This window comes from Aythya fuligula, chromosome 20 (genome assembly GCF_009819795.1).
Source record: "Aythya fuligula isolate bAytFul2 chromosome 20, bAytFul2.pri, whole genome shotgun sequence".
NCBI lineage: Eukaryota > Metazoa > Chordata > Aves > Anseriformes > Anatidae > Aythya > Aythya fuligula.
The window spans coordinates 11,299,318-11,314,292 of record NC_045578.1 but is presented as its reverse complement, the minus strand read 5'-3'; the positions used below and the strand labels follow the sequence as shown (position 1 = coordinate 11,314,292).

At 56.3% G+C, this 14,975-nt stretch overlaps 1 protein-coding gene across 8 annotated transcripts in view; it reads right to left on the bottom strand.

Moving 5' to 3' along the window:
- The window catches only part of RAP1GAP2 (RAP1 GTPase activating protein 2), a 76,522-nt gene that overhangs the window by 20,543 nt on the left and 41,004 nt on the right, over positions 1-14,975 (bottom strand). For 7 of the 8 annotated variants that reach the window (XM_032200799.1, XM_032200800.1, XM_032200801.1 and 4 more), the window contains one exon: positions 6,661-6,745. The exons of the other annotated variant lie outside the window; for it this stretch is intronic. In XM_032200799.1, the coding sequence (XP_032056690.1) occupies positions 6,661-6,745 (85 nt within the window). The remainder of the gene's footprint in view (positions 1-6,660; positions 6,746-14,975) is intronic. 8 annotated transcript variants of the gene reach the window in all.

Below are 14,975 nucleotides of genomic sequence, written 5' to 3'. Positions count from 1 at the left end.
ACACTGCAGCACAGCAAGGGACTAGCACACCCCAGCAGCAGCCTTGGCCATATTTCTACCCTTAGACTATGCCCCTTTTTTATCGCCTGCACCTGCAGCAAGAAAAAAATGAACCCAGGGTTCAAAAGAGCTCTGTGCCCAAACTAGTAGCACTTTAAAAAGGCTTTTCCTTATTTCAAGCTCCTTTTAAGGTCCACTTCAGGTCTCTACAATGGACACATGCTCTTTGAGACAATTAAAATAGTTTTCAGGTCCCACTGCCAGCAGCCAGAACCAGACAGGCAAAACCACAGGGCTAAACCTGATCCAACTTCTAAAGTGAGTTCCGGTAGAAAATGTGTACACACATTTAATAAACCAAACAGCAGTCTGTACCCATTAGGAATTTATGCATACTTGAAGTTAAGCTTTACTGGGCCACAAATATTTTGATAATTACAGTTAAGACAATTATACCTTTGTGTCGCTCAGTCGGAAGTTATGTCACCTGCAGTGGAGTTAGCCAGCACAGAGTTTATCCTTACTCCAGTTGAGTCACTGAGCCTATCTGCTCCAGATTGCCATGACTGCATCTGCTTTTTAAATGCACGCAAAGGCAACATGAGTGTGGAAAGTCATTTCCCCTGCTACCTTAGGCAGGGCAAACCTGTCCAGTAGCTTGTACTAATGACCTCAGGAACACAAAATACTCAAGCCAAAAATGGTACAGTTGTTATTGCCTTCCTGCTCACATGCCCATGCTCCCTCACAGCTAAACTTGTTACCCTGACAGCAAAGAGAAGGGATGCACAGCATCACAGCCCAGCATTCCAGCACAGAAAAGTACATTTATTCCTCTCCTTCAGCACTGAGTCTGGCCCAAAGGCAGGTTAGCTGGGGCAGTGTCTGCAGAACCGCGCGCGCAGCACCCTGGAGGCACGTTGCAGCAAGCAGGTGCCTGCGGACTAGGAGCGACTCAGAGCAGAAGCAGCAGCACAGCCAGTAAATGCCCACATTGAAGGTTTACAAAGAAAATGACACCCAGAAAGAAAACTGAAAGAAAGAAGTTAGAAGTTAGACTGCACCAGAAGAGCGACTGAGGACCAAGCACACGGAGGTGCTCACAGCCAGGTGCCCGCCCCGCACTCCCTGTGCTCCCTGGGGGCGGCACGGCACTCACCAGCAGGCCCCGTAGGAAATCCATCATCGTCCCCACATCGCCCCTGCCGCATCAGCCAGGACAGCCGTCTTCATGCCCCGGGAGCTGCTGCTGCTGCCACTCGTCCTGACGGGAGCCCAGTGCGGAGCGGGGAGGCTGGGCGCCAGCCTGGACACCATCCCCAGCCCCGACACCTCCCCTCGTTAATGTTTCTCCAAGCCAGAGGCACTGCAGGACTGCTGCTTTGTTATTTAAAAGGGTGGCTCCGCGGGGAAGTGCCTGAAACAGGTTGGGCAGGAAGCAGGCAAAGGTTTGAACACTGGCGCGGCTCTGGGAGGGCCGGCGGGCACGCAGGAGATGCAGTGGGGGAGCCAAGGGGAGGGCAGCAGGCGATGGGAAGGGGGACGCTGGGTTTGCTCCCACCAAGCCCACATCCCCATCTCCCCAGTCCTGCTGCACAGCCACACCTGGCCTGTCCGGCCAACAGAGCAAGAAGAGCCCGGCACAGCCAGAGTTACCAGGCGGCAGGTACCATGTCCCAACCACTGCCGTGGGGTCTGCCCCTCACAGGGACCCCCTCACCCTGTGACAGCCACACTGTGATGCAGGGTCCTGGTGAGACCCCTCCGTGAGGCCACCGGTGCCGTGCCCCCAGGCTGCAGGATCAGTGCCAGCACTGCACGCACATGGAGCCACCACAGCCAAGTGCCAGAAATAGCTCGGAGCAGCCTGAGCCTGCCGCAAGTGCAGACGAGCAGAGGACATTTTGATTTTTCTTCCTCACCATTGTTTATTTTCAAGCTGGCAAGGTGCCACAGGCTGTCCCCTTGGAAGCAGGGTGCCCAAGCCCTGCTCCCACAGGCTGAGAGCTCAGGACCCTCACCCCCTCCTGCAAAACACCTGGTCGAACACCGCTGCCCGTGAGGCAGGGCACGAAGCAGGAGACTGCTGCCCCCCGACCCAGTGCTGCGGGGGCAACGTGTGTGGCAAGTCCCTGTGGTGCGGGGTCAAAGAGGGAAACAGAGACACCAGTGAAGGGGCTTGTAGGGGAAAAGGCCAAGGGAACGTCAGAAAAAAAGTAATCCACCAGTTTTACACCGTCCACCAGGACAACTGGTTTTGCAGGAGGAGCGAGCTGTCGCTCACCGCCTCTGGGTGGCCAGCACGCAGCTGGACGGGCTCTGCCTGTGCCCAGATGGGTTTCAAACGCATTCCAAATACTTCCAAAACCCAAGCCTTCCCTTTTCTGCTTACTCAAAGGAAGGTGACCCACAAAGTCTCAGGACACTCAGGACAAGTCAGGCCCATCGGTGCCTCACCACTCACGTGCCTTTTCCCCTTTCCCCAATGGGAAGCAGCAAATGGCTGATGCACAACACTCAGCCTCCCCAGCTGGAACCACCTGGCATCTGCAAGCACAAAAAAGCCACAGCCCTGCCGAGGGAGACAAACAAATCCCAACCATAAAACCTCACAGAATCAGCTCCGGACACCCCAGACTGGTGACCCAGAAGCTGCAGACTGGGCACCAGCACCAGCAGGGCTTTCCTGCCCCAGAACGGCCCGGGGAGGAGGCAGCACACCACTGCTTTGGCCCAAACGCCCTCATGACTCTGCCAAAGAACGGGTGTCACAGCCACCAGGGACTCTGCTGTCCCTGCTCCCACCCCCTGCATGACCCTCATCCCTCGCTGTGACAGGGATACCAGAACTCACACAGCTCTCTGGGAAGCACCTTAAAATCTCTGAGGAACAGTGCCAGACCAGGATGAGCACCGAGGATACTGACTCGACTCACTCCTGCTTCCTAGCTTCTCAGCAGCACGGCTAGATCCATACGGTTTTTATTCGTGTTTGGCAACTCAGGGGCTCCCCGGCACTTGGCAAAGTATCACCCATAGAAGAGCCCCAGCTCCACCTCACTTTTCCAAAAGGACACTTTGTGCCACCTGTAAAAGATTTTGCCATCCTTTAAACCTGCCATAAAGCAGAACAAGTCAGTAATCACCTTTTAATTGCTTTAATTATGTGATTATAAAGACGAAGAACAAGCAGTGAAGCAGGTGCTGCCAGCCTTGCCTGCAGAGCCTGGTCCCACAGACTGTCCTTCTCTACCACCAGCCTCGTTCCCCAAGGCCAGCATGAGCCAGGGTGGTGAGGTCCCGTGTGATGGAAGAAGGGACCCCCCACTGCCAAAATGCTGCCCCTGTAGCCCCCAGTGCAGCTCTGCCGGGAGGAGCAGGCCCCTGCCAGCAGGCACCCTGCCTCAGCATTTCCATGTAGAACACCATCAGGACAGAGCCAGAGGCAGAAGCTCTTCAGGACACAGGTGGTCCTGCACAGCGTGCGGATGCTCACGGTCCATCCGCCCCGTGGCTCCAAAATTAGGAAGCTGCGAGGGAGCACTGCAGCAGAACGAGCACAAGGAGGCAGCAGGGGCTGCACGCTCGATGTCAGAGCATCCAACCTGAACTTCTGCAGCTGCTAGCAGGCCGCTTAACACCTTTCTGCAAAACAACACAAACAGCACCAACAACTCGCTTCCCTGGCAGGGCAGAGGCCCGGCAGGACCGCGATGGAGCGGCAGCGCTGCCCGAGCACGGCGCATGCAGGAAGCAGCCGCACACCGCTGCCCATGGCACGGTTGGGCCCCTGGGAGCAGCAAGGCCAGGCTGTGGGTTGTCAGCTGTGCGGCGGGTTTCAGTTTTGAGATAAGGTCCAATATGCTGAGAAGTCCTTCCACACATGGCAAGGCTGCAGTGGGGTCACTGTCTGTACGTGGCTGGTTGGTCAGGACACAGAAAGCTGCTCCCTCTTGCTGCCTGACCTCGGAGGATCCCCTGTGGGGAACCATCAGGGCTCGAGCCAGGGGCTCGTTTCACAGTAAATGTCAAATATCTGAGAGCAGATAAGGAAATGGAGCAAACAGGTTTGGTCCCTTAGAGAGTCCACTCTGCTCTCACAAAAAGGAGAGAGAAGAGGAAAAGCGCTGCCACTAAAAAGCTACTGAATTAAAAAAATAAACACCAGCAGATTTACAAAGGGAGTTAATTCCAGAAAGCTTGGGCAAAACTTCAGTATATCATCTGCAGTTTCCATGGTCAAATATCCATGCTGACCCTTCAAGCCTGCCTTCAGAGCCCCTATGGAAGAAAGCTCCCAGCCTTTTCTTTCCTTCTCCAGAAGGAAAGCAGCCCTCATCCCTCAGAAGCCATATGATATTTTTTCTCCCTTAATTGCTCCAACACTCACTGTCCTCAGTTAAAACCTGGGATCAATACCTCACCCCTGTGGGACCGGCTGCTGCCGAGCCCAGGGTGAGCTCCCGCACAGCCATGCGGCAGGGCCAGGCACACGGGGCTGCCCTCAGCCGGGACCCTCGGGGCGCCGCTGCTGCTGGAAACCCCCAAAACGGGACCTCTGCACTGCCCAGAGCCACCCGGGGAAACGTGGTGTCCTCTGCGGGTGGTAAACAACGCGGGGGCTTCGGCTTCCCCTTGCTGGGCGCCAGCCGAAGTCCAGCCAGGAAATCTGCTGGCTGTTCCTCTGCCTCGCTGGCACGAGGATGGGATGCACGCTCTGCTGCTGGCACGCGGCTCGGAGCGCGGGCGGTGAGCCGGCTGCACCCTGGGGGACGGCTGCCCAGTGCCGTGCCCCCGCCTGTCCCAGCCTGCTGGAAATGCCTGGCACGGCCACAGGGAGCAAGGCAGGGTCCTGGCCACACGACAGAGCCGGGGAGAGCCGTGCAGAGGGAACGTGGAGGCAGCCGCAGGGCTGCATCCCTGCCCACCCCAGCGGGAGGGGACAAACACAGCACCGCAAACGCCGACCCAGCAGCTGGGGCTGCATGCACTGCCCTTCTCCTCTCCCCCCCGAGACTCCAGGACCAACATCGGTGGAACGGGGAGAGCAGCAGGAGAGTCCCGGGAACAGATGGATTGCTTACCCCACAGCCGCTCAGTGCTGTGCCCTGCTGGCTCGGTCTGCACGCAGTTTTGCTGCACAGCCATGCTGATTATGAGTGCAAGACAAATTCCTCCCTCCGAGGACTGATGGGAGGCAATCCTGACCATAGAATCGCACCAGCAAAGGAGGTTCTTGCCATTGTAGCCTGCCTCATTCAGGGAATTTAAACTACACCAGGAAAACACATTCTTGTTAGCAGAGCCTCCATGCTCTTAAGAGGAGTTTGCTCACACAGCTGCATTAGCAACGCTTTGTACTGCAGGAAGACAGCGTCTGCAGCAAGCTGTCTGCAGCCTGTGCCTGAAATTAAGCAGAAAGTACAAAGTGCACATAAGGACGAACCTTCTCGCACCGCACAGCTCAGCTGTGAAACTCGCAGCTGGAGGATGCTGCAGAGGCCTGAGGTGTCTCTGCCCTCGGGATGGAGCGAGGAGAGCTGCCCCAGCGCTGCTCCCGCCCGGCTCCAGGCAGGACCCAGCTGCCAGGTCTCAGCCGTGCCGATGCCGGGCAAGGCGGTGCGAGGAGCAGTGGCACAAGGCACGCGCGTTGTGCGCTGCCTCCCTGTGCCTCCGCTGCGCCGTGGGCAGGGTCATGCCACTGCCCAGTGCCCTGAGGCCAATGTGCCCCACTGCCGCACCCCCATGCCCCGCTCCCCCCATCTCTCAGCAGTGAGTCCCCTCCTCTGCAACACCACCGAGGTGCCGCACCTCGTGTCACCAGTGAACTTTGTCAGCTCGCTCCAACTCTGTGCACCCAGGTCATCAACAAAAGTACAAATGGACCAAAACTCAAGAAACTCTGCTAATAATCTCCTCCAGCTCAATATTCTATTTCCAAGCCCCCTTGCTCTTGACAACCATTTAACCAGGTTCTTTGCCATCGTGTAATCCTCTCATCGATCTCATCTTCTCCAGCTTAATGAGTAATTTCCCGGGTGGCAACATATTGAATACTTTGCAGCAACCCAGGGAGAAGAGCTACCATTTCCTTTGTCTGGAAACGCAGTCATTGCACAGATTACTCAGGTTACTCCGACAGCAGCAGAGGAGTTGAGTCCCTCAACCACCGGCTCCACTGCGGCCAAAGATCAGGGGCCAGCGGCCACACTGGCCGGGTCCTGCGGGCACGGAGCCGGTGGTGGGCACAAAGCCAGCCCTGCCGTAGGGCCACGTGGTCTGCCTGGGCAAGCGGCCGCTCAAGCAGCACAGGGGAGCTTGGGGGGCTGATCAGAGGGGTAACAGCATTCAGGCTTTGCCCCCTGCCCGGCATCACTGCTCGGGATTGCGTAACGTAACAGGCAGCGCAGGATCAGGCCCATTGGCACGCACGCCCCTCTGTAGCTGATGGTGTCTGAACATGCTGCAGGCTGATCTCCAGAAACCACCTACTTCTGCTCCGCTCAGAACAGCCCAGACTGGTACAGTTGCTGCGTTGGAAGTGCTGCTCTTCGCTGGCTTCAGTTTCCAAAACCAGCACCCTGCCTGGACGGCGCACCCACGCACCGGGGCCGCCAGCAGGAGGGGGCAGCGGCCCCCGCGCAGCGCCCGCGCACTCACCTTCATGGTGGGGGGGGCGGTGAGCGGGGGGGACAGCGGCCGGTCCGGGAGGGTCACATCCGAGCTGTTCAGCAGCTCCTGCTTCCTGCAAAACAGAATGAGAGCCGGTCAGCTCTCCCTGCACCCGAAGGTTTGGGAGGCAAGTGAGCAGTGGAGGCAGGAGATAAGGAAACGCAGGGGACATTTCTGTTGAACCAAGAGGCCCTAATGCTCTCTTTGCAAAATAATCTCACATCAAAGAAAAAAAAGACAGCTGCACAAAAAGGTGATACAAAAGTTCTCTGCAGAGCCCCATGCCCTGCACGGGCTGGGCTGCTCACACACATCCCCACATCTCGGCACACAGACCCACGGATGGGGGAGCGGGCGCTCAGCACTTTGGGGGGGTCTCACAAGGACTTGAAACACTGGGAAAGGCAGGGGAGAAGCAGCTGTACCAAGATCCTGCCAAGAAATGCAGCCCAAAACTCTCCTCAGCCTTGATAAGGTGGACCCAAAGCCCTCCGCTGATTATTTGATAAAAATACACTGTGCCTTTTAAAAAAAAATCACTTCCCAGGCAGACAATCAAATCGTCACACGCAGTGGTAGTGCCAGATGCTACTCTGGGAGTCAGAAAATCTGAGATTTAATTTAGTTTCCTCTCATCCCTGCCAGGTTAGTCCTGCAGAAACTGGGCCAAAATGTCCAACTGTTTATCTCACAGTAACGAGGTTTGTTCCCATGGCAGCCCACCCCGGGATGGCAGAGCGCGGCGCGTGGGGCGATGCTGCGTGGCACCAGGCTCCAGTGCACACCAGGCCCCCCCAAAAAAGTGACTGGGTGCCTGCACCCAGCACCGGTACGTCGGCAGAGCCTCTTGCACAAAAACTGCCCAGAGGCTGCTCTGCAGGAGCCGTGCTTCACTCCCAGCGAAGAGCTGGAGGGGCAGCCCCTGCCCTACGCTCCTGGCACAGCCATGCCCGCCGGGGCACGGACAGGGCACCCCCGCGCCCACAGGAGATCCTGCTGGGGGTGAGGGGTCTGAACAGCAGCTGCATTGCAGAAAAGGCACTTTTAACAAATCGGAACACTCTCACAGGTCGTTTGCAGGGTGCCACCAAATCACTCCCAGAGCAGACCTGGTTTTCTACCAGACCACTGAGGCAACAGCGAGTGCCAAGCCCTGCTGCCACTGCACGAGCATGGAGTGGCTGCCCAGATGTGTCCCTGCTCATGAAAGAGACTGAGACAGAGCTTGACGAGGGCTGCTTTTTGCTCTTTCTGCCTGTATTTACAACTGCTTTTGCTAATAGACTTCTCCCAGTCTCAATGGACTTTAGCTCCATCTGTTAAGACGCATACATGCACACGCGCACACACAAACGTGCACACAGACGAGCGTTCAGCACCCAGCCTGTGCATGCAGGGGCGGCAGGAAGGACCGCCTGCCTCCCCCCAGCCCAGCCCCGTGCATCGCCAGCACCCGCAGCGGGCTTTGCCCCGGCCCTGCCAGCACCTGGCCCCGCCAGCTGCCCCGCGCCTCCCCACGCCTGGGTCACAGCCCACAGCCTTTTGCCCCCATCACAACATAAATTAAAAGCCCCCACTCCAAATCACCCCATGCAAAAGAGAAGCAGAGGATGCAAGGGAGCGGGTGAAGGCCTGTCCCTTGCGAGGCGTCCGGGTGGAGAAAGGAGAGCCAAGGAGCTGGAGTTACGGTGGCTGCGAACAGAGAGAGGGAAGGCACTAACAGGACACAGATCAATAGTTCCCATTAGTTAACAACCAAGGAACAAGAAATAATGGACTTAAATTATAGCCAGGGACACGGCGGCTGGATATCAGGGGAAATTCAGGGCTCAGCTTCAAGCCCATAGCCCCGTCCCTGGAGGGGGTGGCACAGCCGTGGACCATCACCGCGCAAGGCAGGGCGATGCTCGGCCATGCCGGTGCAGTACTGCAGCCCAGCCCGGCCACCAGCACACAGGGACAGGGCTAGCTGAGCCCTGGGGACCGGGGGACCAACCTGTGACACGTCTAATTAATTGCTGGTTGCAGTCCTCGGAGCTCTTCCAAGAGCACCAAGTAGCAGTGGCTGTGCCCAGGCTCACCCTGCAGCCCCAGGTGGGACGCGCAGAGACGAAGCCCCCCGCACGCTGCAGCACAGCAGGGGCCCTCCTGCCCAGGTGGCCGCTGCGAGATGAAGGCACTGCCCATCCCCATCTCTGCTGTGCTGCACAGCCATGTCTCATCTAGGCTGATGGAGATTGTTTTAAAAAGAAAATAACATTTTCCAGATTTGCAGTGCAAGAAATGAATCGAAATTCTGTAGGACTACATAGGGGCACCAGCAGAATTTATTCTCTGACCACCCGTATTGTCCATTGAGCTCCTTCCTTGTTTCCTCTCCACAAACCCACCATGACTCCACTGCTGAAAAAAAAAACAACAGGATGACAGATTTTTACTATTTGCTCTTTGACTTTCTAGGGCACTACAGCACAGGCTGCTCTGGAGGCAACCACTCGTCTTTGCTCTCCTTCCTTTGAACCCTGTTCTCTGGCTGATTGCACCAATCTGTACAGTGGCCTCAAAGGCATAAAACGTAACAGACCTCACAAAGATTAAAGTTACGGGGATGCATACAAATAATTTGACTTGATCTGGGATTTGTAACAGGTTGCCATAGCATCACATTTTAAGTATTATAAAATCACTCACACTACTTAACAACATGTTCTTCTATCACATGTTGATGTCTTCTCTGGGGCCAAACTGCTGGAACTGCTATTGCACTTCCAGGGAGAGCAAAACAAACCCATTCACCAGCAGCCGCTTGTAATTAGCCCTGATGCACTGGAAATACATTATGTTAAATTGCAACCATGTCCCACGATTCACTCTGCTGTCAGCTACAGGGTCAAGGGCCATCAGCGTAATTTGAGGAGATTACCCTCTGGGGATGACAAACGAATCATGAGGAAGATTAGCATGTGGTTATCTGTGCAGGGCGCACCTGCACGTCCAAGCAGCCCCCAGGAGCTCACATGAAGACTGCACCAGAGCGAGCGGGGGCTCGCCGCGGCCCCATCACAGCCGGCTGGGGGCTGGCAAAGGGCTCCGGTCCCTGCAGAGTCCCACCTGCAGCATGGCTGGACACGGCCGAGGGATGCCAGGCAGCACACCAGCGCCCCACAGCCACCCAGGATGCTCATCCCTCAGGGATCTCTGCAGAGCTGGAGACCACAGGGTGGCCGGGGGATGCTGGCAGTCCCCCTGTCCCTGGACACTGCCTCACAGCCGGGCACTGCGTGCCCCCAAGCCCAGAAGGGCCAGGAGCCCCCCAGCACGGCCCGCTGCCACCCAGTTCTGCCCCAGGCCAGCATGAGAAAACATCTCCTGCCTGAGCCGCCTGCAGTCTGCAGCTGCAATTAGCAAACCGTGTGAGGATGGGGTGGGGAAGGACACAGTAATATGATTATGAGCTGAAGCCTGGGCTTGGCACGTCATGGCTGGAACAAACGGCCTCTGCAATCACTGCTGACCTGTCTCTCCCTTGCACAATGGGCACGCGCACCCCGAGGGTCGAGGGTTGGTCACGCAACACAAGGTCTTGGAGGCAGCACCCGACGGGGAGCGGGGGGCAGCGTGCGCCTCACCCCCACCTGGCACCCCTGGGCACCGGCGTCAGCACAGGGTGGACGAGAGCATCCTCCGGAGCAGCACCTCCTGGACACTGGCTCCTCTGAGCCAGGCAGGCGCAAGCTGAAGGACAGCCTGGGCGCCCCGCGGAGGACAGCCTCCTGCAGGATGTGTCCCACCAGGGTGGCCCCGCGCCACTCGCTGCAGGGCGCACAGCGGGCAGGGCCTTGGCCGTGCCGCTCGCTCGCACCCTGCAAGGGCTGGGGCCAGCACCAGGCACGGCAGTGGCTTCCCGGAAAGCAATGCAGGCATGGTTTTAGTAATTTTATTTCTTCATTTTCCTCATTAGGCAAATTAAGAGGGAAGGCAAAAAGAAAAAAAAAAATAGAATCCTACATACTTAGTAAATCTAATTAAGGAAATACCTTAATGCAGTTACACAGGCGCAACGGCAGGGATTCCTGACGAGGACGGGGAGATGAGCCCTGCCGGGCAGCACTGGCCCCCTCCAGCCGGGGGTGCCGAGGGGGAGCGGGGGGGGCCTTTTCCCCTTGTTCTGAGTGTTTGTGTACGGGCGAGTTCCCGGAGCAGTGATGACAGGTGAAGTCTCTCTGATCTTCAGAGCACTCCCCTCACAGCCCTAAAGCACCTACAAATTCAGGTCATGAATTTTGTAAACCCTGCTGATGTTCTGAAATTCTGATAAAAACATCCTGTTCAGTGCCGAATCCTGCCTCGATGTGTTATGCTACCAATAAAACAACCGCCCAGCAGGAGCCAAGCAGCCTGCGGTGCTGCGCTGTGAAGAGCTCTCTGGGAACCGAGCAGTCGGGAGGCCAGGCACAGAGCTCCACACGGCTCCGCTGCTGAGAGCCCACAGCGCCTGTGAGGGGAAGAGCCCAGGAGCTCTACACCCTACATCTGTTTCATCAGCTCCTAGTTAAAGATGTCTCCACCCCACAGGGCAGCCAGGCACCCCTGCGGTGATGCTCTCCACCTCTCTGTGCCCTCCTGCAGCACCCCGAAGCACCCCAGAGCACTGGCTGACCGCGGGGCTGGAGCCCCCGGCGTGGGGCCAGGGGACGCGAGCACCCTGCGAGGAGCAGCGGCCAAGCCAGGGCTGCACGCACCCTGGCCCCACGGGGTGCTGGCCTCAGCGTGCACGTCTCCTCCCATCTTCTCACTCTGAAGTGTAATGAAAACTTGTAAATGCATCCTGCCGTTTTGTTTTGTTTGTCCGATTTACCAGACAGGTCCTACACTGACACGGTGCATTCGTACGAATTACGCGTGGGAAGGGGAGATGTCAGATGCTATCTGACACCGCGGTGTTCGCGCTCTACCTTTTGCTACGCTGTGTAAACTAAACGCTCGGAGCATCGCAGGTTACCTTTGTGCCTACGCTTAATTTTGCAGAAGAAACCTGGCGCAGGGAGACACAAATCTCCTGCAGCACACCCCCCTGCAACAAGTTCAGCTGTCTAGATGCTTTATCCTTGAGAAGGACAGCAAAGATGTCCTGTAAATTAACAGCCTCTATATTTGGAACCATCATTTTTTGTCCTTGATGGGCATCACCTTGCCAGCTGCTCCCTGCTTCCTTTATTTAATATTCAGTGCCCAGTGCCTGAAGTTTTCACAGGGGCCGGGCTCCTCTATTGCCTCTCATGCCCACCCCGGCAGCACAGGCGCAGGCGCAGGCAGGCTCCTGCAGCCGGGGGGTGCCAGGCAGCTCCGGCCCCTGCCCCCTGTGCTGCACAGGAGCTGAGCCACCCGCACGGGCTGGGAACCCAGCACAGCGAACACATGAGGTGGAGCTGCAGGCCTGGATGTGAAAACTCCCCAGCATTTCATCAGTAACTAGCGGCTGGGTTCCCACCTTAGGTTTGAGCCTCCCCTTCAGTGGGTTGCAGAGGAGACACGGGGGAGCTCAGCACCCTCCAGCACAAGGCCTGACTCTGCCCCAGGTCCAGCTCACAAGATGCTGGGGAGCTCCTGGCCTTGCCTGGAGCTGTGGACCTCAGTCGCCTGCTCACAAGTCACCAAAAAAAAAAAAAGATTTTTTTTTGCAACAGCAGTAAGGGCAATTCACTCAGATGTCACCCCTGGAAATCTTCAGCAAGAGCTTAGATGAGGCCCTGCAGCCCAACTGCACCACGCTCCATCCGTAGCCAGTGACCTGGCGGGGGTCCCTGCCGTGTCACTGCTCCCTGGGAGGTGACGGCCTCGGGCATGGCCGTTTTGGAGCTGCCTGGCCCCAGCTGCCACCGCAGGCACTCCCGCCACGTGTGCACAGCTCTGCAAAGCTGCAGGTGCTCCGGGGCTTACACCAGGTGCAGGCAGAGCCCCTGCAGTGCAACGCTTTCCCCAGTCACCTGATTTACCTTGGCTGTGTCCTGGGCTAAGACTGGCCCTGACTTGAAACATTACTTTCTCGCACTGAAGTCTGAGAGTCAGCAAAGAAAGAGAACAGCAGTTTCTGGTCTAGATTTCTTGCAATGAATTATGTATTTGTAAATTGCCAGCCCGCATCTGCGTGCACACAGAGGCTTCCCGACTGCACAGCTCACACAAGCAGGAACCAAAGCCCTGCTAAGAGCAAGGTGACATTTAACTGCAAATGAGTTTAACTTTAATTACTACTCTGCAGCAAGAATAAATATTGTTGAGAGTGGTTCAGGGCGTCCCGCGCTGGTGCGGGCGCTGCCGTTGTGCTTGTTTCAGTAGGTCCTGGCACGCTCCGCGCAGCCGCCCATCCTGCTCTGCGCTAAGGGAGAAGAGCGACCTCCTGCCTGCAGCTGGATGGAATCTGGATCCTTTCCAACCCACCAAGGACTTCCCAATTTGTCTCGTTAGGAAAGTAACGCTTGATATGCAAATAATGGCGGAAAGAGATTTTTATCGCTTACAAATTTTGTTCTCTGATCTCACTTCCAGGAGCAGAGGAAGCAGTGATTTCCAGCAGCAGTTGGATAAATGAGCCAAGGGACTCGTGGACTTTTTAAGACCAGAAGGATTGTCTGATCTGATTCCTGAAAACACACAAGCCAAGGAACCTTGGGCAGCCATTTCTGAGCTGATTCAATAATTTGTAAATTAAACAGAACAGCTCCCAGAAACCAGAGCCTCCCACCACGTGCAGAACCAGCTCCGAACAGCGGAGGGACACTGCTTCCCCCCGGCCGTCTGTGCCACGGGCGCACGGGGGACAGGAGTGCTTCTGAAGGTGGGGAGAGGCCAAAAACATGTGAGCTGCTGTCTTTGTGAACCCAAGCCCTGCTACCACCCAAAAATTATGGGAATTTAAAAATTGACTTCACCAGTGCAAAGATTCCATTCCAAATGACTTCAGAGGAGGGAGTACCTACGAGCATCCTTTGCTGAACCAAACAGTGAAGTGACAACTGTGTTAGAAGCACTTGCCTTATTTCTGGTTGCCTCTAACACAGCTGGGACCAGCAAAGCAGCAGCAGGGTGCACCCCGGCCTGAGGCTCCCAGCCCGCCAGCTTTGCCCAGCGGGAGGGAACCACCACGGCACCACCTCGCTGGCAGGGGAGCAGCTACGGGACCTGGTCAGGTACGAGTGCCCTGAGCCGAGATTTCTGGAGAGGGGCTGGCGTCAGGAGCAGCCCCGTGCCCGGCGGGAGCTGCAGCCCCGCGCACACCAGCTGTTGGTGCACATTGCTCATTCGCTTCAGCTCGAGCGAGCAGGGCAGGCATGGAGAGATTGATTGCCTGGGAAGGCGTGCGGAGGGAACAAGGTAAGCATCACCCCGCTCCTGCACGGGGAGCTCACTGAAGTCAATTTGTTGTGCTGCACTTTGCTGGGTTGCTAATAAGAAAGGGACATGGGCCACCAGGGACTCTGCAGCTGCCACTGATCCTGCCAGACTTGCATATGGCTCATGTAAAGCAAAATTCAATTGCAAACACAGAACAAAGACTGAATGTAGGAGGAAAAAAAAGAAAATAAGAGCAGGTGGAGGAACAGAGTCCCTTTTGACTATACCGCTAACAGTCCCTTCCTTTTCCCTCAGATTATGTCACTTTGATGGTCCTGGCAGCTTGCATAAGATGAAGCAGTCACCGTAAAGCACTGCTTGAATTCTCACAATCACTCCCATGAAGGCTCCTCAGTCCACAGCAGACAGGAAAAAAAAAACTCCTCAGGGTCTCGTTCTCCCCTTAAGATGTCTATATGACTCTCACTGTCCTGAATAAACCCCACAGCAAGAACTACACTGGGAGGGTTTCTGCTCAATGTGATGGTGAGGAAAGAAAAAAAAAATTAAAAAAAAATCAGGCTCCCACATTACAGGCCAAATTCTGTGAGAGTTCAGAGCCAGATTTTTTTCTCAGCCTTCAAGTGTCATGCTGAGCTCATTCACAGAAATCTGGTACCTGGTGGAAAGGAGTCTCTTTGGGAAAAGCCTTCTCTGTATGACTGGTAAAGCACTACCTCCTTTTCCTGACATATTTTGAGGTGAATGCAGGAACTACCAATGAGTTCCAGCAGAGACAGCCTTCAGAGGAGCAGTTCAGGACCCAGGTCCCTCCAGACCCCCGCTTGGGGACACGCATCCCTACTACAGGATGCTCAGGAGCTGGCATTGCCTCTGCCTGCAGATAGCACAGCAAACACCCCTCAGTGCCTCACCACTGTGGAGGCGATGGGTTTGCTCCTCGTGCA